The 20,750-nt window shown below is 40.6% G+C and overlaps 1 protein-coding gene across 1 annotated transcript in view; it reads right to left on the bottom strand.

The window, feature by feature from the left end:
- Positions 1 to 20,750, bottom strand: part of LOC117510669 (coiled-coil domain-containing protein 112) — a 44,760-nt gene that overhangs the window by 5,934 nt on the left and 18,076 nt on the right. Inside the window, exons 4-12 of the mRNA XM_034170473.1 lie at positions 16,916 to 17,005; positions 16,699 to 16,774; positions 14,574 to 14,697; positions 9,721 to 9,837; positions 4,631 to 4,768; positions 4,409 to 4,515; positions 4,165 to 4,291; positions 3,774 to 3,941; positions 589 to 687 (exon numbers count right to left, since the gene is read on the bottom strand). Of these exons, the coding sequence (XP_034026364.1) occupies positions 589 to 687; positions 3,774 to 3,941; positions 4,165 to 4,291; positions 4,409 to 4,515; positions 4,631 to 4,768; positions 9,721 to 9,837; positions 14,574 to 14,697; positions 16,699 to 16,774; positions 16,916 to 17,005 (1,046 nt within the window). The remainder of the gene's footprint in view (positions 1 to 588; positions 688 to 3,773; positions 3,942 to 4,164; positions 4,292 to 4,408; positions 4,516 to 4,630; positions 4,769 to 9,720; positions 9,838 to 14,573; positions 14,698 to 16,698; positions 16,775 to 16,915; positions 17,006 to 20,750) is intronic.

The following is a 20,750-nucleotide window of genomic DNA, read 5'->3' as shown; positions in this document are numbered from 1 at the left end:
CGAGCTGCACAATTCTCATCACAATTCAAATCTACTGCGTAACAAAATACCAAGTTACTATCAACAAGTAGTCAAACAATTAATCACCTCTGATGTGTGCTGACAGCATGTGTCCCTCACCCTTCCTGCTTCACAGGCACGATGTGTCAAACCCAGGCGCGGTCCTCAGCGTCTCACAAACGAACATCAGAAGGTCGAGTTCCCGGCAATTCTGCTTGAATCACACATGGCTTAAATGCAGAACGCCATCTAATTATCTGCTTCAGCTGAAAGTCTTTAAGGTTGCATGTGAGCACCATCCACAGGTGCTGCACATGATGTTGATGAGGATGTGAGCACCATCCACAGGTGCTGCACATGATGTTGATGAGGGTGAAGGACTCTTCAGCTAGCACCTTCTCCACAGACAAATCAGTTTTCATACCAGCTGGAGAGCAAAGAAAAGAAAAGAACAACAAAATGTCCAGCCACACCCCCCCAACACACAACACTTTCAGGTTGTATTGAAAATATTAAATTAACTGAGTCCTTATGTATTATAAGATATTCATTCAAGTATTATCAGCCTGTTGCCTTTTCAACTCTCACCTTCTCTTTAAACTTAGCAGCAATTCTCTTCTGTCGCTCCTCTACCTGTTGCTCCCTCAGCTGTTTCTCTTGAAGCTTTGTCTCAAGCTTGTGAAGATCCTGCAGAAAAGCAGAGAGAAAGGCAATGCCGGCTTACTTGGTATTTTTATCCCAAGTCAAGTCTGGCAGCATGTGCTGGTTCCACATGTCTAGGCATCCATTATGGAACCGCCTTGAATCCCAGACAGCAACCACCCATGGAGTCAACCAATCCATTCCCACCTCTCAAAAGTAACCATCTATCTGCTGCAGCCAGGTGAAATGTGATTGTCTTCTTGGCCCTTCTTCAGCCGCAGGGGTCCTCAACAATGAGGCACTTGTGTACTGGATCATATCCAGAGAAATGCGCCACTTGGACAAAATGTTGTATCAGACGTTCCCTGAATGCAACTACCGTATTTTCTGGACTATAAGTCGCACCGGAGTATAAGTCACACCAGCCACTTTATCCATTATAAAGAAAAATAAACCATAGATAAGTCGCACTGGAGTATAAGTCGCATGGACATACAGGTATGTTAACTTAACATGAAAGTTCAGATGATAATATTATATTATGATGATAATATCTGCACATTGTTCGAGCACCCATGTGCGGACTCGCTCCTGTAGGTTTTAGCCCGCGATTAGCTTTTTTTGTTTTTTTCATGGTGGTTAGAGTAACCTCCGCTTTCCTCCAGTCCCTCACAAGTTTCTCACTCACTCCAAACTCTCTCTCTGCTGCTCGATTACTGTTTTCGGATGCATATTTCACCAGTCGCAACTTGTAATCTGCAGAGTATGCTTTTCTTTTTGGTGGCATTTTTTTCTGGCCTTCTCCATTGTCTTGTTATCAGTAATGTTGAAATTGTAATTTTTCTATGGTAGTCAGAAGTCGCAGGAACAGTCACACAAGCCTTGAGCGCCCTCTCGTGAGCTGCATTTTACCTATGGATATGTTTGCATTTTGCGGACCACATTGCGAGCCGAACCATGCAGCACCTACCTGCGCAGCTCATGACCTCCCTGTGGTGTCGAAGCCAGCTCCTTCCAAGTGCAGATGCTAATCCTCCGCCGTCGCTCACCCAGTGCTCCCACACAGCTCTGAGCATCAACTCTGGTCACACTGATATTCAAGGGTTGAAGCTGTTTTGTTAGCCCTCCCGGAATAAGCACCGTGTTCGTCTGCTTCACACGCTGTTTCACAATCATTGTCTGGGTGAAGTGAGGAATACGCGTCCAATGTTCTGTTCTCTGATTGGTTATCGCGACCAGCGTGACCTATAGGACGGCTGCCATACTACAGTGCCCATGATGCATTGCATTTCCGGCCATTTTAAAACATAGAGCGACTCTGTCACGTAAAATTGTTTTATTACGGTAAATTAATTGAGAATCTACCGGTATATTTTTCATTTATAAGTCGCTCTGGAGTATAGGTCGCACCCCCTGCCAAAACATGTAAAAAAGTGCGACTTATAGTCCGGAAAATACGGTAATACTCCTCGCATAAGCCTCCCTGAGGAGGCTTATGCGAGTCATGTCAGTGGTAACCAAAGTCAGTGGTAACCAAGGATCCTTCAGATTTTTATCCCCCACCTGCTGCAAGACCAGAAGGGTACGTAGAAATGCAATCCATCACTGCGTGTGTCAGCAACTGCACTAGATCTAAATTGGAGGAGCTTGAAATTGACCATGATCAGGTTTCACCAAGACTCTCGAAGGACCACCCACTTTACTGAACAGTTTGTCAATTACAAGACCTTGGTGCAGTTGATTTAATTTGGAGCTTTAGTTCCTTATGTCCATCCAACAGCCATCCATCTGATCCTCCAGGATCCTTCCAAGAATGGGATACGTGACATCTATTGGAAACTATGAAAATTTGGAGTATGCTGAGAACTTCTGGAAGCATGTTATGGACACATTGTAGAGAATGTTCCTTCTATGATCGAGCTTTGATGACAGACTCACTAATTAAAGTCCATTTACTGAGGCCCTGCTCTTCACCATTTGGATGTCTTCTGAGCCACTGGTCATTGCAAATGCAATTATGTGTGTGGTTGCTGAGCCGCAACATTTCTGTCTCTGTGTGTTTGACATTTCTTTGTTGTGCTTTGTTGTATTTATTTTGCTGTCGTTAATATGGCCAAAGGAGATGGTCACCCCACTGAGTCTGGTCTGCTTGAGGTTTCTTCCTTGATTAAAAAAACAAAAAACAAACAAAAAAAAACAGCCGAGGGACATGTTCCTAACCACTACTGTCAATGTGTTTACTCAAGGGTAGCATTAGACCTTACTCACGTGAAGCACCTTGGGGCAACTTATGTTGTGATTTGGTGATGTCAAAATAAATTTAACTGAATTTTCAATTATTGTAACTTGTTATTCTTCCACTGTTATGTTTTCTTTTTTTTTTTTAGCTGGCTCTTTTTCATGTTTCTCTGCCATAATCAATCAGCCACAACAATGAATAAATAGAAACAAGAATTTTTCTTTTTTTTTTGTCGTCATAAATAACAAGCCGCCATCTTTAAAATTGAAAGCAAAATGAACAATATTAATATTTACCCAAATCCCAATGTGGTAGTGTGGTTAGGTCAGCAATACAGCTGGTTGTTATTTTTCAAATATGCTTTTCAAATATGCTTCAGTGATTATGTCCTAATTTATCTACCAAGGGGATCAAGCCAACACTAAGCCAACTGAATGTCACGGTACAGATTACCGCTCAGTGTACGACTGTGCATTCTTGTATACCATCTGGATTCCCAACCGTAGCCTTAATTGGGATCTGGAATCTTTATCATTTTTTTAACACAGAGAGGCATTGTAATCAATTTGTTAAAAACTAATTTGCAGATCTTGGTGAAAGTTGTCAGTCATGCATTCACCATGACAGTCAGCCAACAAGTGAAACTTTGTGTGCATATCCAGATGAGGATGAGTGGAATGTAAGACACAATAATGTTATTTCATTGAAGCAAAATAAAATGACTGTCCGGCCTTGGAGGATGTATGTGCTCACAGATCCCTGTTCTCGTTCTTGTTATTTGGAGGGTGGTGATGCGCTGAAAAGAGAGCAGACGCTCCCTGTGGAGAACATCAATCCAAACACGGTAACATAAACACTGATTTCTACAGACTTGTAACGTAACTGTCTGTACCCGCTCACTGAAGTGTTTGATGCTCTTAGTTGCTTCCTTCCTCCTCTTGTCACTTGCTTTCTGTTCCTCATCTTGCCTCCTCCTCTTCTCTTCCTCTTTCTCTGCTGTCTGTTGTCGTAGCTGCTCTTCAATGATGAGCTTTACCTCCAGCTGACGGTGACGCTCTTCCTGGTAAACATAAAGCAGTCTGATTGGTTAACACCAGCTTTCAAGTTTCAAACCAAACTTCCATATTTTTCAGTGAAACAAACAGTACATATGCCGTATCACAGTACTGACACTGATTATTTAACCTCTTTCACAACAACTGACACAAAAAACCAAAATGAACACACAGAGATGATGATGTAATTTAACACGTGTGACTGTAAATAACATTTCACATGTGTACCTTTGCCTGCCTCCTCTTGTGTAGCTCCTCAGCCAGCCTTTGCTTCTCTCTCTCTTCCTCTTTCTTTTTCCTCTCTTCCCTCCACTCTTTCAGTCGGTGTGACACCTCCATCCTTTCCCGCTCAGCCCTGAAACAGAAGAAGACAGAAGAATCTGAAACAGTCACGATACCAAACTGGTCAGAGTTTTCCCCTCACTCAGACCTAGTGAGTGCAAACATTTACTCGTCTGTATTTCACATTCACCTGTGTTGCTGGGCTTGTCGTTTGGCCTCTCTCTCCGTCCTTTCGGTTTCTGCCTCCTCTTGCTGCTGTCTGTTCTGCTGCTTGCTGGCCTTCCACCGCTGAATAGCCTGCAGAAAACATTTAAATGATGGCTTCCCAAAAACCTCTTCTTGACATCCTGATTATAGTTTGAAAAATGTCTTTTCTTTTGAGCTGATTCATTGTTTTCTCAGTGTTCCCTACCTCTCTTTTCCTGTCTTGTAGGTGGATCAGTTTCTGATGCCAGTCCTCATGTTGCTCAATCTCCTCCAGGGTTTTACCTGGCAGGTGTAGTTTGGCCTCCGATCTGTAGGCTGGTTGTCCACTGTGCTTCATCCACACCTGTCATTCAAAAAATACTACAATGAATTAGGCAAGAATCCTATTGGCAAAGCAATATGACATATTGACATTTGATCTTTGACCCCTGTTTCAGAGTAGAAAAGCATCATTATTGCTCAAGTGAGTGATTCTTACAGTTGCTCCCATTTTTCTCAGGGTCGCTATGTTGATTTTTCACAAGTTGTATGTTGGATGCACTTTGAGGAGAATGGGGACAGGTGGGCTTTGAAGCCCAGACCTTCTTCTGCTGTGAGGTCAGAACTCTCTACTCCTGCTGCACCGTGCTGCCCTCTACCTTCATCATTAAACATTACCTGTTCAAGGATTAGTGCTCTGTGCAATCAGGGTGCATTTTTTCATGACACATGGGGGGCAGCACAAACACTTAAGAAAAAGTAATTTATTTGACAGGGACAATGCAATCAAACAGTTACAAAACAAAGTTTGCAGCTGATGCGATGCAAACAGTATAGCTACTGCTAGTTTTCAACTCCCGTAATTAATCATCATCTGCACCCCAAAGTGGTTAGCATATCACTATGTGGGGAATTAGCAAATTGGCACTTCCTCCCTGCAGCTGTAGGTGCCCCTGCTTGCTGACTGACATGAACAGAACAGAACCAGTGTGAAAGGTTTGGTGGTTATCTCCTGCGTTGTCCCCTGGGACCGGCACTCTTCTCTGTGCTCTGCTCCGCTTTGACTCTGGATGGAGCATCCTGCAGTGATCCCATTTCTCAGCTGTTACACTCAGCAGGATCCTGCTGTCCGGCTCCGCAGGCAGGGCAAAGTCCACAGAACCAGAACTCTGCACCCAGAAAAGGAGTTCACATCTACAACAGGCGATTGCCTTCATATGTCAGAAATGTCACAGAGGACATAAATATACGAGTGGTCCACATAGTCAAACAAGGTGATCCTTTTGGTGCTACACCATAGTCGATATGACTGACGGTTGACAACAGATATAAATAGGCAAGAAAATGGTGTGACCACTTTTTACCTTTAAAAATGCAGAACTGCTTTGGGTGGTTTCACAAACATTAAACTAAATGTTGAGACAAATGTGCACCTTAATAAAAGAGCTAATCATTCCTCCTTGAAAAAAAGATTAATATAGCATTTAATGACAGACATTTAGCATGTAAAGGCATGTTTATTCAAATTTGCAATTCATGGAAGTTTTGTATAAGAGTGATATTGTAGCCTGCAGTCTTTTGATGTCCATTTCAATTGCAATTTCAGGGGCACTTCTAAAATATTAAAATAATAATAAAATAAGGAAAAAAAATGTCAGTTTGTGCAAAATTTTGTCTGTTTTTTGGATGGGGGGGGAGTCTTGCCCAGGGAGTAGTTAAGTGTAGAGCCACCACTGAAAACACGATAAGTGAAAAGAGAATGCAAGTAAAACTATAATTATATTTACTAGACAATGACAAGATATGCAAGAACGATAAACACAGTTTGGTGTTCACTGAGTTTTGGAAAAGATCTGTGTTTGGAATGTGAATTTATCTTCTTTCTGATTGAATTTTCACTCAAACACTGACTCGAATTTTCATCACAGACAACTTAAGTTATTATAGTTGGTGTGGTACTCTTTTCTCTGTTCAGTCAGATATACCTTAACATTTCAACTCAAGCTAATGTTATAGGTCAAAGGCAGATTGCTGTCATCATTACACCTGCACATGGAAAAGCTTATGGAGTCATGAGGTAGAAAGAAGGTCTAAATCTTTAGCGTCCTGGGGCTGCCTGTGTTCAGTTCAATTCAATTCAATTTACTGTGTTTATACAGTGCCAAATCACGACATTGTTGCCTCAATTCGCTTCACAGGGAAAGGTCTAACCTTACCAACCCCACTGCAAGTGCACAGTGGTAAGGAAAAACTCCCTCTGGCATTTTTGAGGAAGAAAGCTCAATTAGACCAGACTCAGAGGGGTGACAAATTCAAATTTATTAATTTATATAGCGCCAATTCACGATGAAATCATCTCAAGGCGCTTCACACAACATAAAAAAAATAAATTAAAAATTTAAAACACAATAAAAAGATGACCATAAAAGAATACAAGAATAAAAACACATAACAATAATGATAAAACAGGGAAAACAAATGAGTCTTTAAACGTGACTTAAAAGTCTCCACAGTATCCGACTGCCGAATGTGTGCCGGGAGATCATTCCACAGAGCTGGGGCACGGTAGGAGAAAGCTCTGTGAAGGGCAGACTTTTTATTCACCCTGGGAACACATAGAAGTCCTGCACCCTGAGAACGCAGGGCCCGAGCTGGTACATAGGGGCTTACCAGGTCAGCCAGATAGGGAGGTGCAAGTCCATGAACAATTTTATCAACTAATAACAGTACTTTAAAAGCAGTGGGGTGACCCACTGCTTAAGCCATTCTAACAGTTACAATGTTTTTTTTACAAAGAATGAGAAAAGCAAAACAAAACTGTATGGTTGTGAGATCTGGATGCTAACCAGTGACCTAAGATGTCAACTGAGTGTCTTTAGTACTAGGTCTCTCTGTAGAATCCTTGGGTACTGCTGGAATGATTTTGTATCAAACAAGCGGTTACTGAGGGAGACTAAAAGGAGGAGTTTCACTTGCATTGTGCATTGACATTTTGGACATGTGGCATGTTTCTCTGTTCGTAGTCCAGCATCCAGGTGTCTGGATTTTGAAGAGCCCAGTAGCTGGAGAAAACCAAGGGGACGCCACCTCTGGCCGCGTGGTCCCTCAAGTCAAATTAAACATATATAGGTATGAGACATGCAGCAAAAGAAGAAGAACCAATCTGGCCATCACTAGTCTGATATTTAAACCCATTCTGGCTTGGTCTCTCAGATTGGGTCTCTGATTGTCAGACTCAAGGGAACCCTTAAGGACTTACATATTGGTATTATAGAAGCAAACATGTAATATACTGACCACAGTTGGTGCTGTCACAGAGTTGTCAAAATATGCAAGCTTAAATAATAATGAAGGCATGCATTTGATAAAAGCTATTTTATAACGACTGAGTGGATCCTTGTCATTTGATTGGTGAGTTGTATGTCACATGACATGGATTACTCATACTATTTGCCACTGTGTTTCATTGACCGTGCAATAGTTCTTTTTTAGCATGCAATTTTGGTGCTATATGAAATGTGCTATTGCACGCTCCAACCACCGCGCATGCTCACACAACTGAGGGAAACGTTTAGCTAAACACTGTCATTTGTTTTGCTGGTGGACAATGATTTGAAGGAGCTAATTGATGCTGCTAATTCTTCTAACAACAACAACAAAAAAATCCACTACTCTGTAAGCCGTCTGGAAGCATGAAGAGCTGTCAGGATGAAAAGCAGGACAAATTTCTGACGTGACTTTTCACTGGACTGAGGAACTACACAAAGTTTTTTTTTTGTTGGTTTTTTTTTGTAACTACATGAAGTCAGGGCACAGCATCACGGACTACATCGTTGCAATAAGCTGCGCGGTGCATTATGGGTAGGCTAAATTTTTTGACTACCAACCCACAAGCTATGGCAGCGGAAAGCAGTGAGGAGTGCTGTGATTTAGATCATTTCAACTGCTGGAAAGCTGACGATTTAAAGCATTTTTGTAAGCTCCTTGGATTGCCTGTTACAACCAGGACTACGTACGGCAGTGGACAGAACGGAAAGAAGAGCTGGCTGTGCTTGCGTGTGCTGCATTGTTACAGAAACTACTTTTGGTCCCTGGTGTCCTTAAACAGCTCTTTGGTCTTGGCTATGGTGGACAGGTTGGAGTGTGATTAATTGAGTGTGTAAACAGGTGTCTTTTATACAAGTAACAAGTTCAAACAGGTGCAATTAATGCAGGTAAAGAGTGCAGAATAAGAGGGCTTCTTAAAGACAAATTAACAGGTCTGTGAGAGCCAGAATTCTTGTTGGTTGGCAGGGGGTCAAATACTTATTTTATACAATAAAATGCAAATTAAATTATTTAAAAATCATACAATGTGATTTTCTGGATTTTTTTTTTTTTTTTTTTTTTTTTTTTTTTTTAGATTTTGTCTCAGTTGAAGGGTACCTACGATAAAAATTACAGACCTCTCCATTCTTTGTAGGTGGGAAAACCTGCAAAACTGACAGGGAGTCAATTACTTATTTTCCCCACTGTATGTTACTAGTTGGCCTGGTTGAATAGCCCCCTGGGTGCTCCAATGAGTACATACTATTGGGCTCCAAATGCGCCCTGCGCCATTACGCACAGCGATCACTGAAAGCAGATGGAGCGCCTCTGATGGCAATCTCACGTGCTCAAACAAAGAGTGTGTAACTATCAGGATTGCTCCACTAGTTTGTATGTGAATGTTACTGGATAACTTTGTTACTTTTACCATGAAGACCAAAAACAAAAAAACAAAAAATGCACAGGCCATTTTGTATATATTGTTCAAAATGTGCATTTGTTTTTATTGTTTGAACCTTTTTGTTATAGTCTTTCACACAAGACCTCAAATTACCTTTATAAAGTGTCAAAACAATTGTTTATTATAGTTTTCTGTGTGTTTTGAATAAATGTGGGGAGAAAGTTATTTCCGCTTTACTTTTAACTTCCGTATTTTTGATTGTAAACCTTTATTACACTTATAAAACACAACAAAAGCATATATATTATGAAAGCACAGGTTGTCCTGAAAAAACGAGACATAAAACTTGATTGTGGGATGCAGGGAGAGCTGTTGACAGCAATAATAAAACATTTATGCCAGGCAAGTGAACTATCCAAAAAATGCCCTCGGACCCCAGAGGGTTAAAGCCACATCAAATAGCCAAACACGACACACACACACGACACACGCACACACATGATCCCATATAGGACTTACTTCTTCAGTAAAATGAAAATGAGCATAACTGGAGAGGAAAAAGTCAAATTTAACAACCTCAGTCATGTTACACTGAAATCCTGTACTACCTTAAGGAAGGTTTGGTGGTCGTATTGGTCCCAGCCGCCACATGCACCCCCTGTTCTCTGGAGGAAAGACTCCAATGCTCTGACCTCTACAGGATGTTCTCTGTCCACTGGTTTGATCTGAAAACACAAACAAACAAATCCCAACAAATTATACAAATTAACAAGATGCAAATAAGTAAAATAAATAAATAAATAAATGCAACTCCTGGCTGAGCATCAACTGCTGATTTTGAGAAGTACTTGCAAGGATTTCTGCGAATGGCTGATTCTGAAAATTAACATCATATAAACTCACACATTATACAAATTGACTGACACCACCATTTCTTAACAGACACATCTGGGATTACACTGTTTGTTATATGGGTATGAAGTTTGTTGTTTATTAGGGAGGTTCAGCTTTGCAACTGATATCTTTACACTGACTTTCAGACAAAGGCAAGCAGTAATGAGTGAGACATATTTGAACTCAATATTAAAGGATTAGTACGGACCAAGCGACAGCGGCTCATCTCAGCCCACCTCCAAGGTGATGGCCAGTGTCCCGACAGAATACCGGAGCAGAGCAGGAACTTACTAAGCTGTTAAATGTTCAATCTGTGTGTGTTTTCAGATGCTGTTTAGATATATATGGAGTACGTTCATGTCTGACTTGCTTTTTCTAATTGCGTTTTTAGCTTCTGGTTTGTAAAGACAATATGCGTTTCGGATGTGACTGTCATGGTCCGATATGGGAATATAATCCGACCGGTAATCAGCCAATCAGAGCGCACATAGCATCGCAGCCATATAATATTTTGTAATATTCATTCACACTGCAGCCAATGGTGATTTTGGCCTCTACTGGTGGTTGGCTCTCACTGCGGTATTGTATCACTTCCTGTTCCGGAGCACAGCGGTGTTTTTCTGTATCTGTTAGCTGTTTAATCTGCGCAGTTAGATTGATCTAGTTATCTAGATTACGATTTGTTTCCCAGTGTAATCTTTACGTGCCTTAACTAACGCACTCCTTCTGCTGAATCACCTCTAAATTATTTACACATTATTCACTTTGCATGTTTTTAGGAATCTGCTAGCTTAGCGTAGCTACTAGCTCTTAGCCGATTTAGCATGGCGGTTTCTCCTGTCTCTCCCGCACTTTTCTGCTCTGGGTGTGAAATGTTTAGTTATTCCTCGGCCTCCTTTAGCAGTAATGGTACTTGTAATAAGTGTAGCTTATTCGTAGCTTTGGAGGCCAGGCTGGGCGAATTGGAGACTCGGCTCCGCACCGTGGAAAATTCTACAGCTAGCCAGGCCCCTGTAGTCGGTGCGGACCAAGGTAGCTTAGCCGCCGTTAGTTCCCCCCTGGCAGATCCCGAGCAGCCGGGAAAGCAGGCCGACTGGGTGACTGTGAGGAGGAAGCGTAGCCCTAAACAGAAGCCCCGTGTACACCGCCAACCCGTTCACATCTCTAACCGTTTTTCCCCACTCGACGACACACCCGCCGAGGATCAAACTCTGGTTATTGGCGACTCTGTTTTGAGAAATGTGAAATTAGCGACACCAGCAACCATAGTCAATTGTCTTCCGGGGGCCAGAGCAGGCGACATTGAAGGAAATTTGAAACTGCTGGCTAAGGCTAAACGTAAATTTGGTAAGATTGTAATTCACGTCGGCAGTAATGACACCCGGTTACGCCAATCGGAGGTCACTAAAATTAACATTAAATCGGTGTGTAACTTTGCAAAAACAATGTCGGACTCTGTAGTTTTCTCTGGGCCCCTCCCCAATCGGACCGGGAGTGACATGTTTAGCCGCATGTTCTCCTTGAATTGCTGGCTGTCTGAGTGGTGTCCAAAAAATGAGGTGGGCTTCATAGATAATTGGCAAAGCTTCTGGGGAAAACCTGGTCTTGTTAGGAGAGACGGCATCCATCCCACTTTGGATGGAGCAGCTCTCATTTCTAGAAATCTGGCCAATTTTCTTAAATCCTCCAAACCGTGACTATCCAGGGTTGGGACCAGGAAGCAGAGTTGTAGTCTTACACACCTCTCTGCAGCTTCTCTCCCCCTGCCATCCCCTCATTACCCCATCCCCGTAGAGACGGTGCCTGCTCCCAGACTACCAATAACCAGCAAAAATCTATTTAAGCATAAAAATTCAAAAAGAAAAAATATAGCACCTTCAACTGCACCACAGACTAAAACAGTTAAATGTGGTCTGTTAAACATTAGGTCTCTCTCTTCTAAGTCCCTGTTAGTAAATGATATAATAATTGATCAACATATTGATTTATTCTGCCTTACAGAAACCTGGTTACAGCAGGATGAATATGTTAGTTTAAATGAGTCAACACCCCCGAGTCACACTAACTGTCAGAATGCTCGTAGCACGGGCCGGGGCGGAGGATTAGCAGCAATCTTCCATTCCAGCTTATTAATTAATCAAAAACCCAGACAGAGCTTTAATTCATTTGAAAGCTTGTCTCTTAGTCTTGTCCATCCAAATTGGAAGTCCCAAAAACCATTTTTATTTGTTATTATCTATCGTCCACCTGGTCGTTACTGTGAGTTTCTCTGTGAATTTTCAGACCTTTTGTCTGACTTAGTGCTTAGCTCAGATAAGATAATTATAGTGGGCGATTTTAACATCCACACAGATGCTGAGAATGACAGCCTCAACACTGCATTTAATCTATTATTAGACTCAATTGGCTTTGCTCAAAAAGTAAATGAGTCCACCCACCACTTTAATCATATCTTAGATCTTGTTCTGACTTATGGTATGGAAATAGAAGACTTAACAGTATTCCCTGAAAACTCCCTTCTGTCTGATCATTTCTTAATAACATTTACTCTGATGGACTACCCAGCAGTGGGGAATAAGTTTCATTACACTAGAAGTCTTTCAGAACTAGGTTTAAGGATATGATTCCTTCTTTATGTTCTCTAATGCCATATACCAACACAGTGCAGAGTAGCTACCTAAACTCTGTAAGTGTGATAGAGTATCTCGTCAATAGTTTTACATCCTCATTGAAGACAACTTTGGATGCTGTAGCTCCTCTGAAAAAGAGAGCTTTAAATCAGAAGTGTCTGACTCCGTGGTATAACTCACAAACTCGTAGCTTAAAGCAGATAACCCGTAAGTTGGAGAGGAAATGGCGTCTCACTAATTTAGAAGATCTTCACAGTCTGTTGCTCTATAAAAAAGCCCTCCGTAAAGCTAGGACATCTTTCTACTCATCACTAATTGAAGAAAATAAGAACAACCCCAGGTTTCTTTTCAGCACTGTAGCCAGGCTGACAGAGTCAGAGCTCTATTGAGCTGAGTATTCCTTTAACTTTAACTAGTAATGACTTCATGACTTTCTTTGCTAACAAAATTTTAACTATTAGAGAAAAAATTACTCATAACCATCCCAAAGACGTATCGTTATCTTTGGCTGCTTTCAGTGATGCCGGTATTTGGTTAGACTCTTTCTCTCCGATTGTTCTGTCGGAGTTATTTTCATTAGTTACTTCATCCAAACCATCAACATGTTTATTAGACCCCATTCCTACCAGGCTGCTCAAGGAAGCTTTTTGCTAAAGCTTATAGTTAGGGCTGGATCAGGTGACCCTGAACCATCCCTTAGTTATGCTGCTATAGACGTAGACTGCTGGGGGGTTCCCATGATGCACTGTTTCTTTCTCTTTTTGCTCTGTATGCACCACTCTGCATTTAATCATTAGTGATCGATCTCTGCTCCCCTCCACAGCATGTCTTTTTCCTGGTTCTCTCCCTCAGCCCCAACCAGTCCCAGCAGAAGACTGCCCCTCCCTGAGCCTGGTTCTGCTGGAGGTTTCTTCCTGTTAAAAGGGAGTTTTTCCTTCCCACTGTAGCCAAGTGCTTGCTCACAGGGGGTCGTTTTGACCGTTGGGGTTTTACATAATTATTGTATGGCCTTGCCTTACAATATAAAGCGCCTTGGGGCAACTGTTTGTTATGATTTGGCGCTATATAAAAAAATTGATTGATTTTATTTTCTGCTAACAGCATTACGATAGCCAGTGGTGGGCACAGTTCCGCTAATCATCGAAGCTGACGTTTTCCTTAGTGGAAAACGTTAGCTTTTTAACTTTGAAAACCATCAGCAGACCAATTAGCTTCCAATAAATTTAGTTCTGATAACTTTCAGACTGCTAACATATTTTTGCGGGCATAGCGAATAAAGCTTAACAGTTAAAAACATTTGTAAAGTCTGAAATCAAAGATTTTAGTGCCTGCCTGTTACATGTTTTGTAGCAGATTTTGAAGGTTTTAGCATTTATAAACATACATGCCGCAATGCATTATGAGAAAATTAGTTTTCTGACATCAGTGTTTAGTCTGTATATAACACCAACCGTAACGTGTGGTTGGTTTTAAAAATAAATATGTATTGTAATGTATTTGTAAGTACGTCATTCATTTCATTTGTAAAAAAAGGCAATTTGAAAACTGAAAATTCTAAGTGATTCAGCACTTTTAGTGAATGTGTGGCAATTGCTCTTCACACTGCCATGAACACTGCCATTTACATGTGCATGACTCCTGTGATATGCCTGCAAGTCTATATGTTGTGAAAAATAAATAATTTTTTCTCTCTTCGCTTCTCTTTCCTTTCCTTTCTCTCTGGTCACCAGGTCTCTTTTGCTGAGAGAAGGCTGATCTAAAAGTTATCGGTTTAGCTTTTAGCTGTAATGTCCACTAAATTTGTTATGGGTTTATCGGTTTAGCTTTATAAAAACTAACTTTTCAGTTAGTGGATTAACAGTTATCAAAGCTAACTTTTTGGTTAGCTGTGCCCACCACTGATGATAACCTAGAATGTAAAGCAACGCTCAACAGACCTTCACTGTGGAAGATGCACAGGGTTTTGAGTCCAATTTGACAACAAGGTTCCAGTTTTCTATCTTCTCATAAGCAGTGATCTCCTGCTGGCACATCTTCTCCTCCTTCAGAAGTTCCTCAAAGCTGAGAGGTGCAGAGAAACACAGAAGAACAACTACTGATGGCAACTTACACTCAATGAATGCAGTCCATTTAAATAAAATTAAAATTTTTATGTTGTGCTTGTATAAATCCCAGAAAGATATACAGTACACAAATACAATATAGACCAACTTCTCTTCAGTCTCATTTTCAACAAATTTTACTTTAATGTTGTCATAAAAATAGGAACCTTAGTCTAGAGGAAGCTGTGAAGGGTAATGAAATATGATATAAATATCACTCCAAGAAAGAATCACTTTTAGAAAACATGAAAATTAGGGAATAACCCTGTTGTGTCTGATGATTTGCAGACGTTCATGCTGGATTTTATGGTCGCAAATTGAGTTTTATCAATGCGTTAGCAGAGCCGGTAAAACTCAATTTGCGACTGTAATCCAGCATGAACGTCTGCAAATCATCAGACACAACAGGGTTACTCCCATTCTAATCCAATTCCAATTTTGCACAGTTTCTTTTTGCAAGTAATTCGGTCGGTGAACTGTTGTGAAAGCGTGTGGTTGGCTCATCAAAGCTTACTGTTTCAACAGCGTCTTATGCCAAACTGGAAATTCTGTGAGCAGACCCACAGATTTCTCCATCTCGTCAGCTGCATTAAGTTAACTTCACGGTAAATCCATTAAATCCACGCATTTCGGGATCATCGTCACTGCAATAGTTTGTCAGTCTCAGGTGACAGCATCATTGTTGACACCTGCGCAGCAACGCAGTCAGGGGGCACATCAAATGTGAAATGGTTTTAATATTTTGCCACCGTCCAAGTGATATTTTATGGTCTGAAATCTCACAGGATTAACCAATCAGATTCATGGAAAAAAATGTATATATTATGTAAAAGCTAGCGAGAAATAAACACTTCTAAAACACTGTTTTTGTAACCTGATAAACACCTCTGGAAGTATTTACAAACCATTTAGCGCACATTAGCATGGTGACGTCACATGCTGCTAGCTAGGTGGAAACTCCATTTCGTTTGTGTGTAAATATAACCTATTTGTCATATATTATGTAAAAGCTAGTGAGAAATAAACACTTCTAAAATTGAAAATGCTGTTTCTGAAACCTAGTAACACCGCTGAACTGATTTACAAAACAATTTGTGGATGTTAGCGTGCGTGATTGATAGATAGAGGGGCTTTATTGAACATATACAAATTGTAAGACAATAGGATCTTAATAATGAATTAAACTGAAAATTATAAAGAACACAATGCTCATACGGCTGAGGGTATTTTAGCATTACATTATATAATATTCTATGAACCTTGTGTTTGAAATAAACTGATTGAACTGAATACACATACAACAAATATATCAATTATTTTCCACAGAATTTATCGATATGCTCATAAAATTTCATCCAGATCCATTCATAACTTTTTGAGTTCAATGTTGCTGTGCATAACATTCTTCTGGATCTTGCATCCAGAACATGTCCTGAATTGACTCAAAAATGGCATAAATTATTTCCTGGGACATCATTCATCTGCTTACAAAATGTTACTGAAGTTCATATATATATTGTCTTCTGGTTCCTGGAGTCAAAATATATTCAAAATAAAACCCCTCATTTACTATGACATTAACCATGTGCTCACCAAATTTAATCAACATCCTCACAACTTCTCCAGTTAAATGTTACTATGTGCTAAAAAAAAAAAATTCTGGATCACAGTTCCAGAATATATTCCGAATCACCCCAAAAATTGTAACACTTATTTTCTGGAATATTATCTATCCGCTAACCAAATTTCAATGAAATCTGTTCATTTCTTTTTTAACTTATACTGTTATCCTGTTAACAGAAAGACAAGCCAGTGAAGACACGACCTCCTTGGCAGAGTTAGTGATATGTGCAAAGTATTTGTCACAGGGCTCATGAACTGTGCTTGATCACAATATTCATGGTCTTCTTTTTGTTTTTCAGGGTAGCACGTCTAATTTTAGTATGAAGTTGTTGTTTACCGTGAGCGCTGCTCTTCTTTGAATGTGCTGATTAAATTTGCCACCTCTGTCATTATTTCCTTCAGTCTCTCAATCACTGAAACACCAAGCAGGTTTTTAGTTTAATGCCAACACAGAATTACTCAAACATGCACCGCCTAAAATGAACATGAACAACTTTCCACATGCATCAAATACACACAGCTGCTTTAAGCTTAAATGTTGTGACTGTACTTACACTCAGGAGTCGGCTTCACATCTATTAGCTGCCTCTGAAATTTCTTCACGCCATTCTGAATCTTCACAAGTTGCTTTTGGTAATTAAACTCTAAAAGGAAAACATAAAAGTGATGATTTTTTAAATTCTTATTTAAAACTCTGTTAATGAGCTCAAGCACATGTGAGAGAAATGGGATGAAGAAAGGGTTTAAAAAGAGGTTGGGCACTGCAGAGATCAACAGCAAACACCTGTAATTTTATTGCAACTGACAGCACAAAAGCATATGTACTCCTTAGAAAACAATAAGGTGAAGGATCGATCTAATCAGGACTCCATTACTGGAGTTATGTTGTGCTCAAATGTTCAAATTTGCTTTAAAATAAAATGCAACACTAACACCAAACCACAAAGGATCCCAACCACAAACTATGTTTTTAAGTACAATGATTTGAGCATTTAGAAGACATGATTTCTCTGACAATACACACCATTTTGTCATTTCTGCACAACATATGCATAACTTTTAGGGCCTGATTTACTAAAGGTTTACATATTCAAATGTGTGCAAATACCAAAGCACTCGTTAAAAATTGCATGCTGATTTATTAACAGTGTGCACCTAAGAGTGCATCTTTCAAAGGCACAAAATAGTACAGTAGTGTTCAGAATAATAGTAGTGCTATGTGACTAAAAAGATTAATCCAAGTTTTGAGTATATTTCTAATTGTTACATGGGAAACAAGGTACCAGTAGATTCAGTAGATTCTCACAAATCCAACAAGACCAAGCATTCATGATATGCACACTCTTAAGGCTATGAAATTGAGCTATTAGTAGAAAAAAAGTAGTAGTAGTAAAAAAAGTAGAAAAGGGGGTGTTCACAATAATAGTAGTGTGGCATTCAGTCAGTGAGTTCGTCAATTTTGTGGAACAAACAGGTGTGAATCAGGTGTCCCCTATTTAAGGATGAAGCCAGCACCTGTTGAACATGCTTTTCTCTTTGAAAGCCTGAGGAAAATGGGACATTCAAGACATTGTTCAGAAGAACAGCGTAGTTTGATTAAAAGGTTGATTGGAAAGGGGAAAATTTATACACAGGTGCAAAAAATTATAGGCTGTTCATCTACAATGATCTCCAATGCTTTAAAATGGACAAAAAAAAAAAAAAAAAGAAACAGACGCATGGAAGAAAATGGAAAACAACCATCAAAATGAATAGAAGAATAACCAGAATGGCAATGGTTCACCCATTGATCAGCTCCAGGATGATCAAAGACAGTCTGGAGTTACCTGTAAGTGCTGTGACAGTTAGAAGATGCCTGTGGAAGCTAATTTATTTGCAAGAATCCCTGCAAAGTCTCTCTGTTAAATAAAAGACGTGCAGAAGAGGTTACAATTTGCCAAAGAACACATCAACTGGCCTAAAGAGAAATGGAGGAATATTTTGTGGACTGATGAGAGTAAAATTGTTCTTTTTGGGTCCAAGGGCCACAGACAGTTTGTGAGTTGACCCCCAAACTCTGAACTCAAGCCACAGTTCACAGTGAAGACAGTGAAGCATGGTGGTGCAAGCTGTTGGGGAAAGTGTAGGAGCACGGACCCACAACAGGGGGCGCCATTGAACGGACAATGGATAAAGCCAAATACAACACTTTACTGTTGTGAAAATGCACAAAAACAGATTACAATAGTGAGTCAAATACAAGATGTCATGTGGGCAGGCTCGAAGATAGGAGACATCAGTCCGAAGTCGAACCGGAACCACACGATTTCCTCCACCACCGAACCCCGGGAATACCGGAGCCGCCAAGTCCCGAACTCCCAGGTGGCCACTGCCTCCGCGTGTCGGATCTGGTACTGCTGGCGAGGAGCAAACACAGTTAGAAGTGGGTGCGTGTGCACCCAGCAATACGTACGGTGGAAAACCACCTCCTCCTCTCGTCGAATAAAGAGTTCACAAAAAACGCTCAAGCAACAAAGGGTTATTATCTCACAACCAGCTGAGGTACGTTACCTTCAAGGTAGAACGATATCTCGGCAAAGAGGTGGAGATGTCGTCTGGCTGATATACCAATGCTGATCCTGTTGAGTGGTGACAGCTGTCAAGGATGATGAGCGTCAGCTGTCACCCTGGCTGCTCCTGTTAGGCGGCAGCGCCCTCTGGTGCCTGGAGCCCGCACTCCAGGCAGTGCGCCCTCTGGTGGTGGTGGGCCAGCAGTACCTCCTCTTCAGCGGCCCACACAACAGCAAACATCATGATATGGGCATGTTTCTCCTACTATGGCAGGGGTGGACAAGTTCGGTCCTTGAGAGCCACATTCCTGACACTCTTAGTTGTCTCCCTGCTTCAACACACCTGAATCCAATGAAAGACTCGTTAGCAGACCTTTAATGAGCCTTTCATTGGATTCAGGTGTGTTGGAGCAGGGAGACAACTAAGAGTGTCAGGAATGTGGCTCTCGAGGACCGAACTTGGCCACCCCTGTTCTATGGTGTTGGGCCTATACAGTATATCGCATACCAGGTATCATGGATCAGTTTGCATATGTCAAAATACTTGAAGACGTCATGTTGCCTTATGCTGAAGAGGACATGCCCTTGAAATGGGTGTTTCAACAAGACAATGACCCCAAGCACACTAGTAAACGAGCAAAATCTTGGTTCCAAACCAACAAAATTAATGCCTCGCAGATGTGAACTAAATACTAGTTTAGTAATTTACAGGATTGCTAAAAAAGCAGGTTGAACATAACAGTTTTGAGTTTGTACCGTCAACTGCAGATGCTACTATTATTATGAACACCCCCTTTTCTACTTTTTTTTTTTTTTTTTTTTTACTAATAGCCCAATTTCATAGCCTTAAGACTGTGCATATCATGAATGCTTGGTCTTGTTGGATTTGTGAGAATCTACTGAATCTACTGGTATCTTGTTTCCCATGTAACAATAAAACCTGGATTAATCTTTTTAGTCACATAGCACTACTATTATTCTGAACACTACTGTATGTACTGTCCATTTAATGTGTTTATTTTAATGAAATGCATTTTGGGGCTTGTCTACCTGAATTCTGGGAGGGAACTTGTACACACAACACAAAATAAAATGGTCAAATGAAATTCAGCGGGTGCATACAGCATCTCTATTTTGTATGTTTGAAACCTAGGCGTTAACTTATTGCGCTTGACAGACTATCTGAATAGGCGGACACCACACACATCAACATATCGGAGTCTGAGTAGGACATCAAAGCTGTGCGTACAGGATGCACAATGCGTGAACATAATAATGTGCTGCCTGTTACAAGAAAAAATGTCAGATGTTTAATTATTGTTCCATCCACAGTATTTAAGCAAACTGGTGAATAATTGTGCTGTGTTCTGCTGGTGAACAACTGTGCACACAGTTGTCTGTGCTTGCGGCCATTAACATGCATAAAATCCTCATTTACAAACTGCTGTCTGTGTCATTACCACCCACTATCAACTGTGCAATTAGTCTTAGTAAATATATGTCCATGTAACGACACGGACATGGCTGAATCTATGGATAACAGTCACAAATGCCTGCAACTTGCCCAAATAAAGGTGGACAAAGGTTCTTAAATGTGTCCTAAATGTGGCAATCAGAATAGCACAATATTTAGTAGATACCATTGGCACCGTCAGCTGTAATCTGCACACACTGTGCACATATTTTTGTCAGGGCTTTATTAATAAAATCATTCAGTATTACAATAAAAATAGCTTGTGTGAAACTACACTTAATGTCTTCATTCAAACATGCTTTGCACAAATGATAGCTGTGTTTGGGAGGAAAGTTGGAAAAACGGCTTTTCCATCAAAGCCTTGGC

Source organism: Thalassophryne amazonica, chromosome 5 (genome assembly GCF_902500255.1).
Source record: "Thalassophryne amazonica chromosome 5, fThaAma1.1, whole genome shotgun sequence".
Taxonomy (NCBI): Eukaryota; Metazoa; Chordata; class Actinopteri; order Batrachoidiformes; family Batrachoididae; genus Thalassophryne; species Thalassophryne amazonica.
The sequence above is the reverse complement of the archived record's forward strand: the minus strand, read 5'-3'. Positions and strand labels throughout refer to the sequence as shown.